The sequence below is a fragment of the Solea solea genome, chromosome 10 (assembly GCF_958295425.1).
Source record: "Solea solea chromosome 10, fSolSol10.1, whole genome shotgun sequence".
NCBI lineage: Eukaryota > Metazoa > Chordata > Actinopteri > Pleuronectiformes > Soleidae > Solea > Solea solea.
The window spans coordinates 8,591,132-8,617,222 of record NC_081143.1 but is presented as its reverse complement, the minus strand read 5'-3'; the positions used below and the strand labels follow the sequence as shown (position 1 = coordinate 8,617,222).

Below are 26,091 nucleotides of genomic sequence, written 5' to 3'. Positions count from 1 at the left end.
CTAATTTGGGCATGCGCTGTCCTGCCTGAGGTTGTGTGCATGTTGGCCTGATTGTGTTTCTCTAAATGTGCCCTCCGGGTGCCTTTAATGGATGTGAATGTTTCCCCCTTATCGTTCCAATGCTGTCCAGAATATTTTGGCTTTGATTTGAATCGAGGCAGACACAATCCAGGCCATCTAAATAGTTGATGCACATATTTAATGCATCACTAGCCTGCTTCCATCTTCTGACTTGGTTCGGCTCCAACAGGCTCATTTTAGGCATGTGCAATCTTGTGGTTGTTTTCCTTTTTTTTCTTTTTTTTTTGTTCCTTGCCTTTTGTTGACGGCAACATAAAAGCATACGAGACATTTTATTTTCTGAGTGTTTGAGGGTTACGTTTAGAAGTCTAACTGAATGCTTTTGCAGCAGGAATCCCAAAGACAGTGTGTGACCGTCTGCAACATCACCTCTACCATGAATGCATGAAGTTCCCGTAATAATGGCTCTTACTGAGTATTAAAAGACGGTAAACTAGTTGTTATATGACCTTTAGCAGGTTATGTCTTTAGGTTTTACAAACAAACAATGCAGGTGTTAAAGTGATTTATGTGGTAAGAATCCAAACATAGACTTATAAATTCTAACAACAATGAACAAATACATTTATAAGCAGAAAATGTGTATGTAAAATGTAAAGGTTTTACGTTACTTTTTAAAACAGTAGTAATCATATTTATATAGCACCTGAATATAAATAAATATAAATTATGTTTCTAATACCGTGAAGTTTGTATTTACAGAAGTAAAACTTTTATCACCTGGCATATGATACATTTTGTGTTACTTATAAATGTATTAGTTTATTGTTGTTAGAATTTATATTTCTACGTTTGGATTCCTTCGACATAAATCATTTTAACACCTGTGTTGTTTCTTTGATGGTGAAGCATCTTAAAACATTTTTTTTTTTTTTTTAAAGGTGCTATATCAATATTACCACTATTGTTTTAAAATGTAACATAAAACCCTAAAGACATAATCTGCTAAGTCACATAAAAACTAGTGAACCATCTATTAATACTCAGTAAGAGCCATTATTATGTGAACTTCTTGCATTCATGGTGGATGTTACTAAGGCGGGTGATCGTGCAGACAGTAGGGGGCGACGGGAGCTCAGTGGTAGAGTGAGTCGTCTTTCACCTTGTGGGTTCGATTCCCGGCTATAGGCTACGTGCCAATGTGTCCTTGGGCAAGACACTTAACCCCCACATTGCTCCTAACGGCTGTGCAGACAGGCGATAGAGAACGCGCTGCACATAGTGCTGTATGAAAGTGTGAGTGAATGGGTGTGAATGAGTGATGGCAGGCTTGAATTATTTATCCATTTATCCATCCATCTTCTACCGCTTAAACCTCACGAGGGTCACTGGTGCCACTCCCGGCTGACATAGACCCCTTGAGACAGAGACAGTCAATTTAGAGTGTCCAATTTCCCTCATCCCCAAAACTGCATGGAGGAAACCGGAGAACCTGTAGAAAACCCACGCACACACTGGGAGAACATGCTTGAATCATTGTTAAAAAAGTTTCTGGGTGTCCTTGGAGCCTGTACAGCTGCTCTAAACTTAATTTTAACTCTGCTTACACATCATGGCTGCCTCCTCTGTCCCGTGTCCATTTGGTGCTGCAGTTGTGCACGTCCTCAGATATTAACGTGATGTATCTGCAAGACAGAATACTGGCTAGAATAGCAGGGGCAGTGCAGAGGCAGCACAGTCATTGTCACAGTGACGTTGGTTTTTTTCTTTCTTTTTTCGCTGTCATATCAGAAGAAATCCCAAGCTAAACAGCAAGTATATCTCTGCCATGAATTCATGCAGTCAGCCCTTATCTTAGACTTTCTTAAATAAAACTAAGCAAATACTGTGTTTTTTTTTCTTCTGAAATCCAAACAGAGCAAACTTGCAGTTAAAGCCAATAAAGAGAAACCAGGTTTCTCATGTCGGTATTTTCCGTTGCTCTATTTACCGTTTAGGATTTCTTCCACCAACAATCACAAACTTAAACAAATGGCTTTTGGAGATAATTTTGTTAGCAGTGCATTTTGACTGCGCAAGAGGATTAAAGAACATTCAGCAAATATACTGTAACAATAGCTCCATTTAAACTATGTATTGAAAATCACTAAAGCATTCACTGTCGAGTTACCGTTCTGCACAACGTCCAGAGTCGCTGGCACTCGCTCAATTCTCAGCCTTAACTCAGTTCCACTGTTCAATCCGATTACAAATAACACATCTGTCATATTTTTCCAAAACTACATGGAAAGTTTAGTTTTCTTCATGATATACTGTACATATGTATATATATATATATATATTTTCCTTAGCTCCCAACCTTACATTAGAGTGGTGTACAGTACCGTACAGTATATCATCTAAAGCCATATTCGGACAGGATTAGTTTTACATGAGGAAGTGTGGTAAAGTACTTATTACCAAAGCTTCTCAGTGTTTTTAGTCCCATCCAAATGTGCAGGACGATGTCAGTAAAGAATATGACACAAACTTTTACCTGGGGTAAAAAGGTCTGGATCAATTACCCCAGGTAACACCACTCCGGTGCGAAAAGACCAGCAGTAAATATATGCGTAAATATTCCGCCATCTTCTCTTTTACAAGCAGTTTAGCACGCACATGACGACAGGAGGTGATGGCGGTGCATGAATTGAGCACCACTTGGTAAATCGGATTGAAGTTGTTTTTAGCATAGCTGGTTGCCAGGTTGGGGATCGCCGGGTTCACTACAACCCCCCACCCCCCCCAGCGTGTGCTTACTTTGTAAAGTGACAGAAGGGAGCGCAGGAAACTGGTTGTAGTGGCGGCTCCGCAACTGGGCCCAATGAAGTGCTCCTGGGACAGACTGAGCGACTTACCCCAATTTACCCCTTCCAATTGAGGTGCCTTTACTGAGATTTCTTATCCCATGAGAATTGACCATTAATATTACAGATGTCCTGTGGTGAAATTACTCTAATCCCGTCCGAATAGGGCGTAGGACTGCTGGTTTCATCTTTCAGCCGAAGTTTTCTGTTGAACATGGCCATCAGACATAGAAGAAGAACAAAAATAGATGAAATAAGTGAAATGACTGAGGCCAACACTTAAGTACATATTTTGAAGAATGACTCACATTTCTCCTTATGAAGTTGAATGAAATTGCTGTGCAAAATTTTGAATTCTTTTATTTATTTTTTTTGTCCTGACTTCAAAGGTTGAAAAAAGCAGCATCAAGGAAAAAAAAAAAAAGAACAATTTGAGAAATAACACTTCTACCTGTAAGGTTTATTGGCTATTCATATTCATGCTTAGATTCACATTATTTTTTTTCTGTTAGCCTTTGTTGTTGCAGCTGTGCAGATGAGAGGAAGAAAAAGTCAAAGGAAAAGAAAAAAGCTATCATCACATTTATTGATGAACACTGTGCAGAAGCACTGAACCGCAGCTTAAGCTGTTTTGAGAGCAAGAGTGCTCTGGAGAGGTCCTGTGTAAAGTTAGTAATAAATGAAACCTCACTTAAAGCCTTTTTTTTTTTTCTCTTTTTACACACACACACACGTACCGGCTTTCAGCAGGTACGTTACCTATCAATCATACAACAGAGGACGTATGCATGTGTGCAGTAACTGAAAATACTAAAGCAAACATCCGGTTTAAACGGCTCCACACCGCAAGATGAATGCTCCCTACTCTGAGCCGACGTGAAAAGGCGCATGTATGTATGTATCTATGTATATGTATGTATGTATCTATGTATGAATGTACGTGCTTGTCTGTGTGAGGGGCTGGCTTTGGCTTTGGACATGAAGCTGCCAAAAAGCCTGCTGAGTAGACTTGGTTTCCAGTGAAGTGTCCCTCCATCTGCCCTGCTGCCACAAGCCTTTACTCTGAGTGTCAGATGCACTGTGGCACGCTGCCTGTGAGACAAGGCGGAGGTGGGAGCAAGTTGGCTGGAGACGCAGTCCTCAGACCTGACGCACACACACAATGGCATGAGATGTTCATTAAGGCTGTCACTCTTCCAAAAGTTCAAATGAATATTAGGTAAAAAAAGATTCAGATATTCCCGGCACCAGGACACCCTACACAAAAATGTGTTACTTTGGTGCTGCTTTTCAGATGCTTTCATGTCATGGTTGTCCTCTCAGGAGGACGGTTCAAGTTTTGCGCGTGTCCTCAGCAAAATGTCACCGTCTTATTTTTCTAATGGGCCTAGGGGGCATTCAAAATGGATCTAAGGCCAAGCTGCACTCACAGCACCCTTGGTTGGGCCACACAACAATTACTTCAGACAGTCTGATGCACTTCTAGCCTGAGTATTTGAACATGTATTAGGTTTTGTAAGGTTAGAGTTTGATTGTTCCCTCTAAAGTTCAAATGGATATCTGAATTTAGGATAACAATAAAAATGGCAGTTATCTATATACTTATCCAGTGACATGCAGCATGTACTGTAATTAGCTTTTGGCGTGTATGCATGTGTGTGTGTGTGCCAGTGTGTGAGTCTGCATGCATTTTCAGCACTCAGTCACCCGTGATATTTTATAAAATTAGTTTTGGGGCCAGAGCATCAATGAAAGACCAATCTGGTTTGGTGCTTAGGTTCAAAGAAGCCAGGGGGGTGGGGGGAGGAGATGGGAGGACAGCAGATTTGTAAGGGGGGGGGGGGGGTGGTAGTGTGATGGAGAGAAAGAAATACAAGCAACATCTGTCTGTTTGTCTTTTAATCACATACTGTAACTGTCCAACAGGGTCACTTGGCATGGCTTCAAATTTGTGACTTACGAAGGGCACCAGTGTGTGCAGTGCCAACTTTAATACACACACACACACAGCACCAACTGATATTCAGAAGAAACCAAGGCAGAAATGTGCAGATTGTAATCTGAGTGACAATGGAAAATGGGATTTGAGAGAGAGGGAGTAGTATTATTTTTTTTTTGTTATTTGTGTCAGGGTGAGGGATGTGGTGGTAATGCACAAGGAGAAGGGAATATGATCTAGTTGATTACTGTCATTTAATTTGCCTCCTCTGCCTGTGGATGCACACACTTGTGTGTGTCTCTCACACACACAAGCGCACACGCATAAGCATGCAGAGTTTTAAAATTGAGTTTGTCTTTAATTAAAAGCCCGCACTATTTTGTCCGGTTTAATTAAATGTAGAACCAAAAGAGAGCTGAAAGTCACATGTTGAGTTTGTGTAATATTGCGTCTCCACTACATTGATATTCAGTCAGAATTGAAAAGGCGCACTTATGCAGTCAATGTGCGCGACTATTAGTATGCCTGTGCGTGTCTGGCTATATTGTAACTATGAGGATGAGACTGTGCAACCACAGTGACTCCCAGTGAATGAAGAGCGAGGTTTTATTATTATTTCTTTTTTTTCTTTATTTTAATGAATCAAGGCTCTCTAATCTCCGTTGCCTGGCGTCTTATTGACATTATTTGAAACCTCTCCGTATTCGTTGGATTCTTTATATGAACGTTTTATATGAAGATTTAATGCAGAGACCTGCCATTTAAATACAAAATGAGAATGTGAAGCGAATCACTCATCTTCTACCACTTTATCCTCCACGCCGGAAAGGCGGTGTCACACCCTGGACAGAGACAAACAAACCCACCCAGAAAGGTCCTTGTTTCCATTGGGTCGCGAACCCGTGTCTTCTTGCTGCAAGGCAAGAGCGCTGACCACTACACCAACCATCACATGTCATTCCAAATGTAAATGCTACATATAAAATTGGACTTTTCAACAAACAAATGTTCAGATGTTTAAATGGTATCATATGGCTTGGTGTTTAGCACTGGTAGTGGTTGGCACTGTTGCCTCACAGCAAGAAGGTGGTGGGTTTGATTCCCGGAGCGTGACCTTCCTTTGTGGGATTTGCATGTTCTCCCCGTGTCTGCCTGGGTTTGCTGCCACCATCAAACCATGGATGAATGTTAGACACGCTCCATCTGACCTTGCAATTTCACGTGTATAAAGACAACAAAGATCCTTTGCTTTTCCTTCACTGCCTCATTTTGCTGCCAGCGCTTGTTGCAGTTTCTTTTCACAGCGTCTCAAAGGCTCGGGAAGACCGCGTCTTTGCGGGACGCAGTGCACTGTGCGCTCTGTGATCATTGTCAACTATCGATGATGGAGGCGAGCTGCGCGTGTTGGGAGGTGGTGGACGGAGACATGTTCCGTTCCAACATGTGCATCTTTGCATCAGAATCAGATCATTGGGCTGTGGAAAGTAACAAATGAAGCCTCACGTTTCCATTAAGTGTGCTCCCAGGAAGTGATGTGATATGAATGCAAAACTCTAATTCAGGGTAAAAGTGTGATGTTTTTAACTTAGATCTATGACTGACATTTGTAAATAGGTTTGTCGTAGATTCATTTTGATTTTCACATTTGCCTTCGAAGGAAAAACAAGCCATTTGTTTTTTCTGTCATTGACTTTTGTATTTTACTTTCTTCTTTAAAGTGCCAGTTCAGGCAATGTTTAAGCACTGACACCATTTTAAAAGCATCAGTTTAGCAATGGTATCGGAAAAAACCTAAACAATACCCAGCCCTTAATCTCACGCTGCTCGCCGAGCTCCTTTGACTTTAAATGTTAATAACTTAGTGGATTTCGATTTCTTCAAACCTCACAGGCTCTCCCCTCCCACTGACAGTATGGGCAAGTGGAGACATGCCTTCACTGTCTATTAATCAGCAGGTGCTGGGTAAAACAGATGTGATAAAATGGGCTGGCCAGTGCACTTAATGAGCTTAACAGCCATAAATTGCAGCGTAGACCTCGGTGAGGATGCACAATCTATTCCGACGGTGGGATGTAGAGAGCAGGAGAATGGTGTGCTTCAAGCTTCTATTTCAGGTAGTGAGAACGCTCACACACACACTCGCAAATAGAGAGTGTCAGTGTTGGGGTTGAGGCTCTCACTGTTGTGAGTTTTCTCCAGGGAAATAAAATTAGAGTCCACAGGGTGTGTATGTGCGTGCGTGTGTCTCTCCTCTCCTATCCTCTCCTCTCCTCTCCTCTCCTCTCCTCTCCTCTCTCCTCTGCACATGTACACTTCCATGTACTTCATTTCATCTACATGCAGCGACTCCTCCTCCTACACAAATTAAGTCAACACATCACAAATGTGGCGTCTGCCATTTTGTGCTGGCGATGTCTTTGGAGCCAGACTCTGCACAGTGTAGTAATCATGGAGTGGAGCAGCCGGATCAAGGACCCGCCAGTAAATCTGACTGACCTATCTAAAGTTAGTCTCGGCAGTCAATCATGACATCTCCTTCCACTTTTATCACAGCCAATAACTGATGGAAACCGAACTTGACAGCCACCAGGGGGCGATTTAGCTGTTTGGGCTTCACTTTCGGAAGCTGCCATGCCATCCATCTTTATATAAAACTATACCTTGCTTCCAAACAGCCTTTTTAAGACGCCCTGGTGAACTTTTCCTCTGTCTTCAGGTGTCGTCAGATACAGCACAACAGTGTGAAATGTGCGTTCATACCTGATTGTTTTTGTTTGTTTACAAAGCCGTTGTTTGTTACACATTGTTTTTCCGTGTAACACAGAACTATTGATTCAAAGTGTGAAAAGGCGACACGCTGTTTGGTGGTCAAACGTAAATTGAGAGGAAACCATGTTGATCCAGCAGAATGTGGCACCATGCAGGCCTTGTTTGGGAGTGTACACATGTTTTGTTCAAAAATAATGTCTCTCCAAACATGTAGCGTTCACAATTATTGCACATTTGTTTCATCATTTCCTTTTTGTTTGTCTCGCAGGGCTCAGCACAACACTGTAATTGCGTTGCAGGTGTATTGAAAAAGTCTATAAGCATAAAAGACAGCCGTCTGACTTTAATACGCTTTATTCTTCCGTTTGTGATATTGATTTTATTTCAGTGAAGGCTCCCAGGTTGGAATATTGGGGTATGTTCATCCACTAACATGCTGAGTGGCATCAACCTGGGCTTCCTGTCTGTTCCTACACTTCCTGTGTCACAAATATACAGTGTGTGTATATATATATATATATATATATATATATATATATATATATATATATACACATATATATGTATGTATATACTGTATGTATGTGTATGTATGTGTATATATATATGTATGTATGTATGTATATATATATATATATATATATATATATATAAATATTTCTTTTACCCTGCTTGACTCCAAAAACAACACAAGTCTGTGTGTGTGAGTAATTGTCATCTCTGTGTGTTCACATGAACACAGTTTTGCTCGCGTCGACTTCATTTACACTTTGTGTGCCTCTGCTGTATTGATTGCTGCGGGCGTGTCGGGGAAATGAGGATGCATCAGTGAAAAGACAGAAGAAACGGAGGATAATACGCGACGAGAATGGCCAGCAGAATGAAAGAGACTCGGAATGAGCCACATATCAATCTGAGGCTGGAGGAGAGATTTATTTAAGCTCTGTGAATCTGCTCTCCTTTCTGCTTTCACCGTTTCCTTTCCCTTATGAATTCTAAACGATCCCTGTTACAAATGCTTTCCTCTTGTCAGAGTCTTTGTCTGAGCACTGCTAACTAGAGTGAGGCATGTTTTCTCCTTTCAGTTGTTCTCGCTGCGTGGTCTAATCCCTTGTTCTCCGTGTGTTTGATTTGTGCCCTACAGAGCAATCACTTTGGACAATCAGCTGGTCGTCCTGGCAACCACTGCAACAGACGCAGGACGCTACCATGTAGAGGCCGTGAACGAGGTCACAGGAGAGAATGCGACGAGTCCTGCCATCTACCTGAGCATCTCAGGTAAACATATTTATTTGAACGCTGGGATGTTGGAGGTCAATTTGCATGTGTGCTCATTCAGAACACCAGAAGCAGGCCAACTGCACAATAAAACAAAAGCAAGTGGGATTTATTGTAGATTAGGGTATTTTCATACTCTTTGAAGTGACTGATGAAGGGTCTTTTGTTTCAACTATGGTTGGTGTTTGATAGTATTTTCACTTTTCAGAATAAAAGAATATGTAATGTAAAAAAAAAAAAAAGATTTATTTGAAATTTGTTTGCTCAGTAGAGCGTTTCAGAATAAATCTAATTACTGCTTTCCTGCTGTGGGTACAGATTGAAAACGAGAGCAGCAGCAGAACATGAACACGGGGTTAAATACCCGCTACCTGAACCTTTTTTTAACCCCACAAATGGTTTTTGCTGCAGAATTTGTGTCTTGCAAAATACAATTTTCAACTTTTTCATCTTAATCCAATGGATCTTAAGAAAATTTGAACATGAAGGCTAGAAGTTGGTAGTAAAAATCATCCATCCATCCATCTTTTACCGCTTTATCCTCCGGGGGTGTGGTGTGGTGGGACATGGACAGGTCGCCAGTCCACCACAGGGCCACATATTGAGACAAACAACCACTCACTGTCACACTTAGTTAAAATCATGTTGTATGTGAAGATTGTTATCTTAAGTTAGTGTCACGCAGAGACTCTAGGTTCAGGCAAATTCCAAAAATGTTTATTCAGTCCATACAGGCAGAGGTAACAGAATCACAAGGCAAGAGACGAGGTCGTGATAATCAGGCAGGCAAGGGTCGAGGCACGGGGAGACAAGAACTGAGACTAGGTATGTGGGACTACAAACGAACTGGCGACGAGACAAGACACAGAGAGGGTTTAAGAGCAGTGCTGATTAGGGAGCGCGTGCATGCAGGTGCGCAGGAACAATCAGGGAGCAGGTGGACGCATACGAGAAGGGGGCAGGGCAAACAGGAACCTGAAACAGAGACTGGGGTGAGTGCTCACAAAATAAAACATGAAACATGAAAGAGAAATCAAGACACAGAACAAAACATGACAGACAAACCAAACCATGACAGTTAGATCCAGTTGCTGCCGATCCCTCATGCAGAGACTGTTGTTGAATGACGGCTGTGATCAATGGTGTCACTTGAATGACATCCCAGTGAAACACACCAGCTGTACAAGTTCACTCAACTCTGTTTCCCTCTGTAGGCTATACAGTCTGCGTTGGTAAAGCCTCTCCACCCAAAGGCATCTTTTTCCGTCCATATTTGGCCTTTTCAGTGCAAATGTCACTGCCTTTCAAAGTACAAGCTGCTGGTTGCCGTGTCTGCGTTCATGCAGGAACAACTGACTGTCTGACAATGTTTACAGGCTTGTTTTGCCCACAGAACTCGCATAAGACTTTATAGAAACAGTCGCAATGAGGTTCTCAATCTTTGCGGTTTTGAGCTCAGGTTCGACCCAAGTGGTCATTATTATTATTTCCAATTCTAAAATGCACTTTTAAAACAACTAAATTACTGTTCTGAACAATTGTGTCATTGATATGTATTTGACTCTTTAAAACTATAGTTATTCAATTCCGATGGGTTGCAATTTGGGGATTAGATAAATTGGACATTGACTGGAAGTGTGAGTGGTTGTTTGTCTCTATGTGGCCCTGTGATGGACTGGGCGAACATACCTCGCCTATCGCCCTATGTCCGCTGAGATTGGCACAGCACCCCCTGCGACCCTCATGTGGAGGATAAAGTGGTAGAAAATGGATGGATTGATTTTGTTAAGCGCCATGCAAACTAGTGCTTTTTTTTTTGTATTTACATTGGAACAGTGTTTCTCAGTCCTGGTCCTCAGGACCCACTGCCCTGCATGTTTTGGACGTTTCCCTGCTCCAACACACCTGATTCCAATTGCAGAGCTTGTCAATTAGCTGACTATTTGAACCAGGTGTGTTAGAGCAGGGAAGCATCTGAAACATGCAGGGCAGTGGGTCCCGAGGACCAGGATTGAGAAACACTTCGATTGGGCTGTTGACACATTGCGTGTTTTCTCTGTTTTTGCTGGTAAATACCAGTAAATGGCGCTTTACTCATGCTTTGATTGAAAGCATGAGTGTGTTCTTGCCTCTGTCACGCCCTTAGTGTGTGAATGGCTGTTCCACTCTATCCTTCACTGTATCTCTGTCATTTCTCCTCAGAGGCCAGAGCATAGATGAAAAGTCTAACAGTCCTTCAGCCGAGCTCTTCGCTATAGTTTAATGAGAAAGGGAGGGAGCGGCACTGTCCCTCGTGGCTGTATAGAGTTTTAATTAGATTCTTTTTACAGGGCCGTATCCTTTGGTATGCTTTGTCACAAATGCACACACACACACACACACACATACTGACGCACAAAATCACATAAATATACACACAGTACCTTGTTAGAGCTGTCAGTGTAGAGTGTTCCCTTGGGCGTTTTTTGGGAATGGTAAGGGATAGTTAGGCTTCACTGATCAGACTTTGGCCATAAACGTCACTGTGTGTGTGCTTGTGTGTGTGTGTGTGTGTGTGTGTGTATCATCGAGTGTTGACTATAATAAACATTTCTTGGGTAAATAACCTTTGCTATAAAACAACATATTTGGCTCAGTTTGTTGTTGGTGAGGGAAAGAGGAATTAAATAGAAAGACATCATGAAAGAGAAAAGACAAAAATAAACAAACAATTAGATAAAGGAAAGAGCAGGAATTTCTTCTTCATTAATTCTTTTGGTCAGTCTACATTGTTTGTGGGTAATGTGAGTGATGGTTGTGTTTCTCTGAATGATGGAGTTCAGCAAAGGTATTCTGGTTCTATAAGTGCTGGAAAACAGCAGCTTAAAAAAAACATAGCGACTGCACCCAGTCAAATTGTGTTTTTTTTCTTCCTTTGTACTACCTTTCTCTTTTTGTTTGTTTGTTTGTTTGTTTCCCTATCTCATTCTCCATCAATTTTAGGTCTCACTCGGTTCTCCGTTCTATTCAGCAGCCCGAGTTTGTAGCTGTCAGTCAAATTTTCTATTTCTCAAAATGTTGTCTTTCTTTTCAAGTAAATGAGATACCTTTTTGTTTTTTTTTCCCCTATTCTTTCTTTTCAGACTTTGATTCAAACATTTTGCTCCACAAAGAAAAACAAGCGAGAAAGAGGATTGGAAAAAACAATTATTAAATGTAGAGAGTCATGGGTGCAAATGAGGATATTACCAAGAGCCTGTTAATATGAGGGATGCTGGAAAACCTATAGAATCTCTTTGTAAGTCCTAGGGCTGCAACTAATGATGACTTTCATCATCAATTAATCTGTCCATCATTTTCTTGATTGATCAGTTCATTGACGAGTGTTTTCAGTGTAACTGAATCATGAGAATCAGTTAATTAATATGAGGAATGCTGGGAAACCTATAGAATCTCTTTGTAAGTCCTAGGGCTGCAGCTAATGATGACTTTGATCATCTATTAATCTGCCCATCATTTTCTTGATTGATTAATTCATTGACGAGTGACGAGTGACGAGTGACTAGTGACGTGTAAAGCAGTTGTTTTCAGTGTAACTGAATCATGAGAATCAGTTAATTAAAAATATTTTAATTTGTTCAGTACTTCCTCCATGACCGGAGCACGGACTCAGTCTCACACAGTCACTGGACTGAAATACAGCAGCAGGGTTTGTGATGCCGCTCGCAATCAGCAGACTCCTCTGTTAAATATTACGATTTAGACATTTCCCTGGTAACTGCTGGAGATTAACCCACATGTTTAAGATTGTTAAGTGTTTTTTAACTGAGCTACAGTTCGGCTTGATTCTTGCGTCGGACGTCTCTTCCTGTGAAGGCACTCTGACCAATCAGTGGCCGGCAGTCTGATGTCACTTATAGTACCTACTCAGCTCGGGTGGAACCTCGCCAGAGCAAGTAGTAAAAAAGTACCTGGTACCAGGTCCTATGACCCCATATTGCAGGTTTTTGGACTGTGGGAGGAAACTGGAGAACCCGGAGAAAACCCACACACACTACACACGACTACACCAACCGTGTGGCCCTGTCAAAATGATCCTGTTTTTTCCACAATCCAAACTTTCTCATATGGAGAAAATATTCACTTTAGTAAAAAGATAAGCATTTGATAATTCAATGAATCATTGGATGCATTGTGGATTCACACTGTGAGCTGATTGTGATCACTGAGGTGCTCAGGGCCGCCCTGTGACCACATTCAGCACGAGCATAAAGGCAAGTGCGTTATCAGTCCGCATGTGACAACATGGACAGTAATCACGCGTGACTTCTCCAAACGGGTAGCAGCAGCTCAGCAGCTCAGCAGCTCATCAGCTCGCGGCCATTAGCCTGTAAATAAACACAGCGGTCGTCTGCTCACTGCTCAGTAATACATGGTTTTTCGAGACACAGAAAGAAAGTAAGAGCGAGCGACGGCTTTCAATTTGCTCTGATGAAAGTGCACACGCAAAGCTCGGCAGTTGATATGGCAACTAACTCTTCCTTCGTTAACGCTTTGGTGTTTCTTTTTTTTGTTGAAGAGGACACAATGTGTGTGCTCAACAGAGCGACTGGATTCTAATTAAAACTGAATTGAATTACAGTCTGTGGCCATTAGAGACCCATGTAATCAGGTTAAAATCATATTGGATTATATTTTATGGTTATACTGTGATTAATGAACCTGACTAGGTAATTCAGGGATACAATCTAGATACATGCAAATGAAGTCCCTCTCTCTATTATCTGTCAAAGTCTCCTCACCGGCCTACCAAGGCGATAAGAGTGGAGGAAAAGTGGTACGCAGCCATCTGTACGACCTGCCTACTTGACATATCCATTATCTGCATGTCCCTGACCACTATCCTGTGAGTGTGGCGTAGACTGCTGAAAATAAAAAGCACTAACTGTCATCCGTGTTTGAGCTGGAATAGCCACAATTGATAGCAGCTCAACAGCTTGGTGAGAGGTCACACACTGTAATCACTGGAAGTACAGGCTGCCAGTAAAATGAACAGCTCCTGGGGCTTTTTATCACAGCTGCAAACATATGGTGGTGTTACCGAGAAGACGATTTCAGTCAGTCCGCACTGAAGTCGGATGTCAGACTGAACAGAAGTTCAGTTTAAACGCTTAAGAAATAATTTGCCATAAGGTGTCCAAACGTCGATAAATCGTTTACGTTAAAAACCTTCCATTTTCTGCTTCCTAACTTTCTATGTCCTTACATTCATACACGGGTGTTAACAGGAAGTTGATTTTCTCCTCTGCAGTTGTTTGCCTATTTTCAGAAAATGTTAGAATGTTAGAAAGAGTTCTAAAAACAGTTGTTCCTAACAACGTGTGGCTAGAACTGAATGTCAGCCTTTTCCCTGTGCTCACCCTTGCACAGGCTTGAGCATGCATCCTCCATTCCTGCAGAAGCAGTGACAGATGAGACTGCAGTTTTGTTTCGTGTTTTTTCTAACTCCCAGACAATCCGGTTACAAGGCCAATTCCCATCCTTTTTGCCACGGGCTGCCACTGTTAACTGCTGTGAACTCCATCTGCACTTTCAGTGGAAGTGTAGCATTTACAGCTACAGCCTCGGTGTTCTCGTCTACATCTGTAAGTGAGGAGGAGGAGGAGGAGGAGGAGGGAGAACCAGGAAGGGAGGAGGTGGTAGAGGAAAATTAGAACACCGCTTCCATCCTCTGTGCCTTGCAAGTCCCGACTCTTTCTTCTCCGCAGGGAAACTAGCACATTTAGCAGTAACATCGTTACCCTAAAGCGACACAAAGCCGCCGACTTGCAGCCAAGGATGTAGGCCACACCTGCAGCCTCCCAGACACAGAGGATGGACACACCGTTTAACAGCGTACGTCCTCTGCCTCTGCGCGACCGTAAGCGCTTCTCTATCAATTCTCCTCGCTGCACTCCACAGGGGACTGTGGATGATAACACTGAGGCTGTAGCTGCTCCTCCACGTCAGCCCACGGCCACCTGCCAGCCTTCAGTGCACATGAACATTAACCTGCCGATGCGCTGTGATGTAGAAATGTGTGTGGGGGGGGGGGGGGGGGGTTTCTTTTTACTTGCCGAAATGCAGCATCGGACCAACCACGTGAGCGGTATTTTCCGAACCACGTGACTCAGTTTACAATTTACAGTGCGCTTGAGATTTTTCCCTTTTCAACGTAAAGACCGACGTAGTGGACTGTGAGGTGTGAACACACCCTTAGACTTAACTTATGTTGATGTAGTCAGAATGTAGATGTGGTTGACTCAGTGTGCGTTGTTGAAGCGTGGGTTCTCACTTTTTTTTTTTTCATCAGACAGAAACAGGCCTCATGGCCTCAGGATGTTTTGGTTAGTGACAGGAGATGAGGATCCCGACTCCGGTTAATTAAGCGCCATGCACACCTGATATAATTCCACCCTCTCTTTCTTTCTTCCTTTCTTTCTTTCTTTCTTTCTTTCTTTCTTTCTTTCTTTCTTTCTTTCTTTTACTAAACACACCGAAGCCTGTCAGTCAGAACAGCAGTCAGTCAGTCTCCCTGTAGAGTGAGTGCGTGTCTGTGGACTTCTCCTCAGTTCACAGCAGTGGAGGTCTTTGTAGATTTGTACTTCAGACTGCTACAGCAGCAACATATCCCTGAAGACAGCACTCGCTGGAGGGAATCTCTCTCTCTCTCTCTCTCTCTCTCTCTCTCTCTCTCTCTCTCTCATACACACACACACACACACATAGACACACTCATTAAAGCACACGGGCCTGCAGACACAGTGAGAACACGCGTGCCCAGAAACACTCGGCATATCTGATCAAATGCACGCACTTAATGGAATAAATGGACAAAATGACTGGAGCCATTAGACACCAGGAGATAAGGAAGAGGAAGTGTGATAAATATAATCCGGCATATATGGATCTCTCAGATGAAACAAGAGGAGAGGTTGTGCAGGGTAGACAGGAGTGGAGCAGACTAAGAAAAGAAAGAGTGGGTCGGGGAACGTGGCAGGCTCGTAAATGCTGATATAGTAACTGCAGGACTTGAAATACAATCTCAGCTTGGGGCTCAACAGTTGATCAGCTGCCTTTATCTTTTTCCTGTGGAGACGACAGTAATGTCATGCCTGTTAATGATTGCTGAGCTCAGAGATTTCCATACATAGACGAGCTGGGATCCAGAGAGCTTTGTTCCTAAAAGAGAGCTCCAGCAATGTTGTATTTCAATTCCATAAAGTCGGGAGACTTGGAAGACGCAGATTTAAAAAAATAAAAAAATAAAAAATCAATGCGGTGAAGGCCAAGATGTCCTGACTTTTAGTCCCTAAATGCAATTTATAGTGCCTTTTCCTTCAGCCCCTGCTGCCTCGTAAATGCTCATATCTTTCCAATAGCAGCACGTGTCTCGCAGCAAAGCTCCCACCAGAACTACAACATACTTTTTACAACCATTTTCACAGGCTAAGTAGCACTTTCCCTGAGTGTTGAAATGATCTTAATGGAAAACAAAATCTGGGATATTCCCATTAAAATGCTCCACATACTGTAACAGACTCTGTAATTGCCGCGCGGCAGAAGTCATTCCGAACTAACAATGTTTGCAATGTTTCTAGAAAAAAAGCCTTCTCTTAATTAAGAGTGGCAGAAGTTTGAAGCTTCTGCAGCGCATCGATCTGCATCAGACAATCGGTTATTTTCTCAAGTGCTGAGATCAAAGTGATCTAAAATAGTCTCCACTGAGTTCAGATGACGACAAAGGTGGGACAGTGATAGAAATGGCTCCAAATGCATGAATACCTTGTGAAATCACCTCATATCCTTCCATAACCTTAATCATTGTGTGTGTGTCGCGGAGAGTGTGGGAGTCTGAGTTTGATTACCTCGGCTCCGTGATTGGAAGAGAGTCTGTCTGAGTTTGATTACGTCTCTTGTCGGGAGACTTTTGCAGCGGCGGACTTTTTCACATCCCTCCGTTTCTCCCGTTTAACGTGTTCCCTCGCTCACCCGCCCGCCCGCCCGCCCGCCCGCCCTTCATTAAGCAGGGCTTGTTGCCCTCGGGCCTGAGGAGTGACGGAGTGGCCTTTGTCAGAAGGTGAAGAATAGACTCGTGTAGAATCTGACTCACCTGACCTCGGCATCACCCAGACACACACACACACACACGCACATTCGCACACACACTCTCGGGGTATCTAGAGGAAGGAAATATTCTAGGATATCTGTTGCTCATGACATTCCAACACTATTACCCCATTAATAACGCTTTAGGGCTGAAATCTATGTTTGTGTGTTTGGCAGCAACATTTGTGTTATTTCTTTTTGCATGTGCCTTTGTTTCAATTGCTTCTTTCTCTAATCATCTTCCCTCCCTTCCAGATGTTTTCTTTCCACATCGCTGACTCTTAAATGAGACTGTGCCGCTGGTCTATGTGCAAGTGTGTGTGTGTGTGTTTGCTGCAGGTCCCATCCCAGTAGTACTGTGACGTGTCTAATTTGAGGTATTTTAGTGTCCCTGGAGAGAGAGAGTGTGTGGTGGAATTGTGTTCCCGCATGTTTGTGAATCTCGTTTCCCTGTGTGCATTCGGATTGCCACGACTGTGCGTCTCTCAAGGTATTTCGAGTTTTGCAGCGTCGTGTTTTGGTGGAGCAATAAGGAGCAAAATGCAAAATAGAAACCTCTAACTAACATCGTGTTCTGTGGAATTCTCAATCTGAATAGTTTGCTCCTTCCAGTGTGTGACAGGGCAATGTGTCCCAAGAGATTTATGTCGCACCAGTGAGAGAAGAAATATGGAGAGTTATGAGGAGGAGTGATCCTCTCACACATATTTTGGCTGGTGACCCATAACAAAATAAAGCTCATGCCAAATTGGAAACCACTCCTAAAACAGGCCCAGGTGTGCGCACTGAACAGTGACACGCAATCTTTTATTTTTTTCTCCCTCTCAAATGACTGCTCTTAATTAATTACCAGCAGGATCAATGGTAGTGTTTGGAAGCAGCTGCCAATATTTATTTAACTGCGGTATTATATGGCTCGACGGTTTCAAAGATATGCTCAAATGTTGTCTGTTATTTCCCTGTATCATTTGGGGGGGGGGGGGGGGGGGGGGGGGGTGACAGCTGCTCCCAGATCACATAAATAAGTTAAATGGTGATAATGATATTTTCAAAAGCATTGTTCTGGTTGATGTAGAAGAAAAGAAAAAACATCACACTCAGCCATACACAAAAACAAGGCGACACATCTTAAAGCAAACGTCGGGTCATTTGTTTCTGAATCACTTTTTTCCTATTTGTTAGACTCCTCTGTGTCCTTGATATGGATCAGTAAATGAAGTTGTCTATAGCATTTACAATACTGTGATAAACCAATCGTTATTATTTGTGCTGCATGGATTGATTGGCCATCATTAACCTCCAACAAGCCAAGGAGGTACAGTATATACTGGAGGTGTCGGCTGAAATCCTCTTCATTCACCGTGAAGGGAGCAGCGTTGAGTGTTGCTATTGTCTTTGCGTTGGTCGCCTATGAACGAGAATGGATCCATGACATGGTTTGATCGTTCTGTTCTGTTATATTTGATAGATGATAGGCTCGCAGAACGACAATAGTCTTGCGTGAACGTGAGCTGTTAGGATCCTGCTGTTTCCCCACTGTGTTGTAGAACTAGAAATGCTTTGCTGTAATGACTGTCCGAGAAGACCCTAGGAAAATTGAATTTGTTTGTGTCTCCTATGGAGGCCAAGCTGCACCCTTCCATCTTGCGAATTACTTTAATAGATAATCATCTCTCGCCGTGATAATTTGAGTTTGAACAGGTTTTTTAAAGGTAGGTAGGTCTGTCAGCTGTGGAACAGAAAAAAACACCATCCACTCATATGATAATAATAAATGAATTGGATCATTATGCATCAATCAAACTGCCATCAGCCCCCCTCCCCCCCTCCTATGCACGTACCCCTTTTTGTGCACTAATCACGCACGCTCAGAAGACAACACCAGAGCTTATGCTAGCTTGCTTAATCCAACGAGACACGAGACAGTTGCAGCAACGTCATGGCAGAAAAGGTGCCAACAACAGGTGTTGGTTGCAAAGAAAGACATTTATTGGGAAAGCTACTGCCAAGAAAAAGGCTGATGCAGAGCGATCCAAGACCACAGTGAACATCGGTGCTGTGTTTGGAAAAAGGGCTGCAAAGTGATGACATGGTGGCGAGAAAAACCTCCACATGGCCCGGGCCGATTGTCGCTTACTTTTCCAGACACGTGGACACTCGCTTCACATGAGTTTTTAGCCGCTCATCGTTCCTGACACATGCAGCCCAGGAGCAACATGTGTGGTAGACTGAAGAAAGGCTTGTCAAGAGCTGTGTTTGAAAAGGATTTAGTCCTGTGCAGAAAACAGCAATGGGGGATTTCTCCATGTTACATCATTATAATCTGAGAGGTTTGTAACTGGAGTTTTGACTGCTTCCAGAACAAAATGTCATATTTGTAGATGTCATATTGGATTTTGGGGAACTTTAGAGAATAGTTTTGGACAGCTTCATTTCAATTCAATTCAGTTGTATGTCTCACACCAAATCACAACATACATTATCTCAAGGCACCGTACATAGGAAGGCAGAAACCTTTACAATATTATTAAGAGAAACATTAACAGGAAGAAATCTCTGACTCAAAGATGCCTCGACCTGTTGGGGTGAGAGGAATAATGGGTGAGGAGAGCTGGGGGAGAGAACGTGGAAGAGGCATGTGAGGTAGAGACCAGGAGCAGTTGGACACAGGACATTTCTGAATGTATAATACTACATTGTCATTTGTACAGGCAGCAGCAGAGATTACAAACTTAAACTCACTCACTGATCACTACAGCAGGTTCTGTTGTGTTATGTTATGTTATGTTTCATTGAAAGCAGAGAGCAGTGCACAGCAGGGTTTGGTTTTGTTCTGAGGGAGCCATGTACACAGTAGGACTGGGTCCAAAAAATCCATTCAATGATGAAAATCGATCTTCTATTTAATAATATGATATTGATTCATAATCCTGATTCATGATCGATCTTTTAATACAAACCTTTTATTGCGGCGTGAAGGCTTTAAAATAAGATAAGATAAGATAAGATAGTCCTTTATTTGTTCCACAGTGGGGAAACTTGCATTGTTACAGCAGCAAGACAGTAAAGATAAAGATAATAAAAGTAGTAAACATGCATTACCAAAAAAGAAAATTACAATATACAAAGATATTAACACTTAGACTATAAAAAATGAGTTCAAAATAGAATGTAAAATGTACTGTTGTTAATCTTGTGAGACTAACAACGAGGTTTGGCCGCTTGAAGAAAATGTATTTTCAGACTTTACCCGGCAACAACAAATACTATTTTCTTATTGGCTGCTGGCTTGCTAGTCCAAGACAGCTGTATGAATGAACTATGCAGAGCAATCTGCCTCCGCGTCTTCGATTCATAGATTACTAATTTATGTGCGGTAAGTGTGAGAAGTGTGATCGCTTCTCAGTGTGAGAAATGTCATGTGTGGCGTGTGAACTTATTGAAATGCTTGTGTGTCTCACGCAAATATAACACAAATATTCTCCATATGCCAGTTGTGAGGAATCTTTGTATAATTAACAGTATTAATTCTATAAAAATATTTTCACAACCAACTAAGAGTTGTCGCTGAAATATTCCTAATTAAATCGGAATCGAATCGAACGGTGGATCGAATCAAATTCAGGTCATGCCCGAGTACACAGCACCGAAACAAACATTATAAAAAATAAAAAGGTGATTCAAATTGGTTCTTTTGACAATAATGTTTGGAGACAATAGAAAACACCACATGGGTTTGGATGCTGTGGCGTGTGCAGGCTTTCTCACCAAATCATTCCAAATTTCCGCACAGCAGCCCTCATTTTGTGGCCATCTGTGGCTGCTCTGAAGTATCACAAAGCTGGCTATACTCTATCAACTCGGAGGAAAGCTCCACTTTTCCTTTCTGAGGCTCATTAGCAGAACTGAACTTGTTATCGGCTGATGAGAGAATACGATGGATGGATGGATGGATGTGCGTTGTTTCACAATGTGTGCATGTGACCCTGAATTGAACACACATGTTTGTCAAATGTCCACTGCTAACTTTAAATGCTGTGAAGAAAGTCTTTTGTAATAGAGAACACAGGCTGGGGCGAGTGATGTAGAAACACCTCAGTGAAGGTCACTGAACAAAATCATTGGTTTCTTTCTGTTGTGCCTAAACCTTGAAGACTGTGTTCCCACAGTATTTCACTGATATACTTATAGCATATTACGTACATATATTGTATATAATAGATATTTCAAATGAACCTTGCAGGTTCAAGATGTCGCTGAGGTTAATTTTTACACTTTAGTTCGACAATGGTCTCTTATGTGTACTCTCAGTCTGTGAAAGCTACAAATGTGAAGCACATACTCACACGCACGATCTGACAAATGGGCACTAATTCACTGTGGTTTGGATAAAACGGCTCCACTAATGAATCAGTGCTTTGATTAATTCCTGCTACAGCTGGTTATGTGTGGAGTTATCATACTCAATATTTCAGCTGCAGAGGGATGAGGCTTCTCCCCGCTGATCCTCATCTACTTTCGCTATCTGTTACCTTTTGTCTCGCTCAGTCCCGTCTCTCACTCTCTCTCTGTTTAATGAGGCTTCTCTGTGGTTCTATAATTAAAACCCCAGTGTACAGAGAGATGGACTGAGGGAGGGACGGGCAGGAAACTCGCTCGTCGACCGTGACCGTATGACGAGCCAAGTTCATGGCTGTGCGTGCAATGCGCTACTTGTTCCACCTAGTTATGGATTTAATTACAGGCCTGTTTTATGGCACGATGAAACCGATTAAGACGCATGCCCTTGTATACGGCTCTGACGGAGCGTTTTCCAGACGAACACACACTCAACCGGTCTTCAGATCTTCCTCCGCTCGTGAATGAAATAGTCAATGGACAAAAATGGAGGCAAGAGAAAGGCGAGTGGCGAGAAAGGTGTCCAGTGGGAGAGGAAGGAGACACAAAGTCACAGACAGTGGATGAAACAAGTTTCTAAAAATCAATGGACGAGCAGTGGCTGTGGATGTGAAGAGGTCAGAGAAGTAGAGGGCAGGGCTACAGTGAAAGTCTGAAAGTTTTAGTCCACCAGCTTTTGACGCTTTTCCACTATACAGTTCTAGCACGGCTCAGCTCGACTCCCCTTGGTTTGGTATTAGGCACGTCATTTGTCATTACTATACTATACAGTAGTACCTCCTCAGCAGTCAGGGTCGTCATAGCGTGGCTGCACGAAACTGCCGTGACGTCATTTTATACACACAAAGAAACTAGTGCAAAGCAGTTGTCTTCAGTGTAACTGAATCATTAGAATCAGTTTATTAAAAAGACTAATTCTGTACTTCCTGCATGACCAGAGCACAGACTGTCGCTAAATACTGTACACCAGACTCCTCTGTTAAATGTTGAGATTTTAGAAGTTTGCTTGCTAAATGCAAAAATGCTGAGCTGAGTTGAGTCACTAGACCTTTATAGTGGATAAGCGCCATTTGTTTCCTTCAGGGCATTCAGAGCAACTGTGTGTACGGACCATTGCTCGATATTGAGGATTGATATTGACCACTGCATAAATATATTACATTTTAAGTCAAATTTGCGATAGTAGTAGGAGTTTTGTAAAAATCTGGGCCACGCGGTTGGTGTAGTGGTTAGCACTCTTGTCTTTGCAGCAAGAAGACCCGGGTTTGAGCCTCGGTTGGAACAAGTACCTTTCTGCATGGAGTTTGCATGTTCTCCCCGTGTGTGTGTGTGTGTGTTTTCTCCGGGTTCTCCGGTTTCCTTCAACAGTCCAAAAACATGCAATATGAGGATTGGTCAATTGGACACTCTAAAAGACTTTGAGAGTGAAAGTGGATGGTTGTTTTTCTCTATGTGGTCCTGTGATGGACTGGCGAACTGTCCATGGTGTACCCCACCGATCTCCCTATCTCAGCTGAGATTGGCACAGCACCCCCTGTGACCCGATAAAGTGGTAGAAGTGGGATGGATGGATTTTGTAAAATCCATGAATATGTTTAATCCTGTAAGGTTTAAAAATAAACAGATGCCTCCTAGCAGCATTAGATAAGACCTTGATTATATTGGCACAAATGGACACAGGGAGGTCATATTGAACTTGTGTTTTAATTAACGTTCACTGGTTTAAAGGGCTGCTCTGTATTAAACCGCGGGGCGCCTGAGTGTTGCTGCAAGAAAAGAACGAAGCCGGAGCAATTTCCTTTGTCGATAGCGGTTGTTTAGTTGACAAGTGTCTACAAGAACAAGCAGAAGGGGCGATGGAGGGATGTGTCGTGCTGGATGTATCGGCGGAAGTGTGGTTGATGTACCGTCGAGACTGACTAATGTACATCTCCAGACAAATGCTGTGTAGGGACACCATCTCCGCTCCCATAAGGAGATGAAATGCACGAGCACACACGAAACACACGCGGGATGCTGAATGAGGTGTCAAGTGCAGAGATAAGTAGCATGGTGCTCGTAGTTTTAATGATGTTGCCAGTCACACAGCTGCCACCTCGCTCCACACCCTGCAACCCCGAGTCTGCCTGTGTGTGTGTGTGTGAGCATTCATATTCTGAATAGGAGTTTAATTCCAGCCAAGGCCTGATGATGCATGCAGTGTTCATTGAGACAGATATTTTATCGCACTTTACTTTAAACTCATCGCTGTGCAAAAAGGCAAGACTCCGAACCGAGCAACCCAATGGGATACGCTGTTCTTTTACCACCTTGTCTCAGCACACACTGGCTATTTTTAAGGGTTTTTATGTGCAGCTTACAAGAGGATCCACAACTGTTAGCTAAACATTATTCTGCATGCAGACTCACTCTTTCTCTTTTGTGTGTCAGTGCTTCCTACTGGGCGTGATAGGTTATTGGAACAGCAGGCCAGTCAGCAGATGTTAATTTGAAGCAATAGAGGTGGAGGAGAAAAAGAACAACGGGGAGACTGGAAATGAGGACGAGAAGAGAGATAAAGGATGAGTAAATGGGAGATGTTAATGAAGGGAGAGACATGCAAAATGGCAGAGAAGTGATGGCAAAGAGAGATGAGTGTCACTGGTTGCATCCAGGAGACTAGATGGAAGTTAGCAGGGGGTCGATATTGACAGATTCTGATGTTATATGTGTGCCGGGAAAAAAGATGAAATATTATTTTTGTAACAATCTGACTGGATTTCAAATTCACACTGAAAGAGAAGAACTAAGTCATGTCTTAAGCTCCAGCTGGGGTTGTTCATATAATTTACAGTCACTGCAATCTGCTGAATGCCTTGTTGCTTTTGAGTAAACAAGGCAGTACTTCTTGTTTTCTAACATAAAATTGGAAACCTACTGCTGTACTGAATGAATAAGTATGGAAACCAAATTATCAGAGAGCAAAAAAGGAGGCATTTTGTATTTGCCAAAATGCATCAATAATGTGGATAAAGGTTAATGTGTTTGCAACGTTGTTTAAAAAAAAAACACATATTGTACAGACCACACGGATTACATTGCAGATCAGCTCCGAGGTCACCAGATACCACATGCACATATTAATTACCCACCTGCCACCCACTCACACCAATGTTTTAATTTTTTTTTAATAATAATTTAGAGACTGTTCACAGGTCTGCTTCTAAAACAGGAGCCAGCTCTTCCTCCACCTGTTTCTGCTGCCTTCACCCTCTGTCCTTGGAAAGAGCTTCTTTTTCAGGTTTAGCCTCCGTCGCTTCGCTTGTTACCCGCAGCCATGTGCAAACAATAACGTCTCTCTGGCTTTCTGTCTCATTCTCACACACAAAATGTGTGCATTAGCAGGTCAGTAAGCAGGTTGAAAGGCAGCAAGGGATTCCAAAAGCTGTTAAAAATTTATAGTCAACAATCTCATATTATTTTTAAGGGTTCTCACGTACGATTGGGTTTAAAGCATCGTCTTCCCCGCCTGCAACCAACTCACGCAGTCCAATCGGATGCTTAACTACAGGTAAAGCTCAAGCATGCACATCTGTACCACAAAAATTTACATATGTACACTGAACTCAAAGATCTAAAAGATTTTCTATATACACACAAAAATCATCATTTCTCTCAAATAGTGTTCACAAATCTGTCTAAATCTGTGTTAGTGAGCGCTTCTCCTTTGCCGAGATAATCCATCCCACCTCACAGATGTGGCATATCAAGATGCTGATTAGACAGCATGAGTATTGAACAGGAGTGCAATAAAAGGCCACTCTGAAATGTTAAATGTTGCTTTATGGGGGGGATCTTTGAGTTCAGCTCATGAAAAATGGGAGCAAAAACAAACGTGTTGCGTTCATATCTTTGTTTGTTCAGTGTATAATGGAAAAGCACTATCATTTCAGAATAAGGTGAGGTTTTTAAGGTTAAAAACACAAAATAAGCTCGTCCTTAAATACTTTAGGGTTTTAACACACACACTGCAAGAACATGATTATGACATTATGTTGATTTATTGCACAGCTGTCTCTGCGCGCGCGTGTCTGTGCAACTTTAGTAAAGGTGTGCATCCTCTAATACGTTCATCTTCAGTAATGTGACCGGATTTACCATTTATCATTCGGGATCTGTGGTGATGAAAATACGTCTTCATCATCATATTCGTTTTAAATCAATAGAGGGGGTGGATTCATAATAAAGACTGTACAAACAACCTCATACTCTGTATTGAATGAGTCTGACACCCCATTACTTCATTCTTGACCTTGGAAAATAGTCTCAGTGCCATATCAGCTTAACTTTTAATCTAACGTGAACAAGAAGTCCCTGTGTTTTTGTGGCTTACATATATTGAGATTTATAGACCTGGTGATTTTTATTTTTTTGCATTCTTGCGACTGAAAACACACACATTTTCTTACAGTGGAGTCACACATAGATACCACTTGTTCATTAGCTTCTACGTGAGGAACTCACACCATGGTCTGAAAGCCTGTGTGGGTCAGGGCCAGGGAAATAATCAAATCACTATATATACATACTTATATATATATGTATATTTTTCAACATTTTAGCTATTGGACGTTGTGTTTATGAGTTATATTTGCGATCGAGGATTTTAGAAGTTTCATTTGAAGCATGTTAAGCATTTAAATTTGTGCTGTGTCCTGTTTTAGAGGCGCTGTT

The 26,091-nt window shown here is 42.2% G+C and overlaps 1 protein-coding gene across 2 annotated transcripts in view; it reads left to right on the top strand.

Moving 5' to 3' along the window:
- The window catches only part of LOC131466990 (protein sidekick-1-like), a 267,384-nt gene that overhangs the window by 128,361 nt on the left and 112,932 nt on the right, over positions 1–26,091 (top strand). For both annotated transcript variants that reach the window (XM_058640648.1, XM_058640647.1), the window contains exon 5: positions 8,720–8,853. In XM_058640648.1, the coding sequence (XP_058496631.1) occupies positions 8,720–8,853 (134 nt within the window). The remainder of the gene's footprint in view (positions 1–8,719; positions 8,854–26,091) is intronic.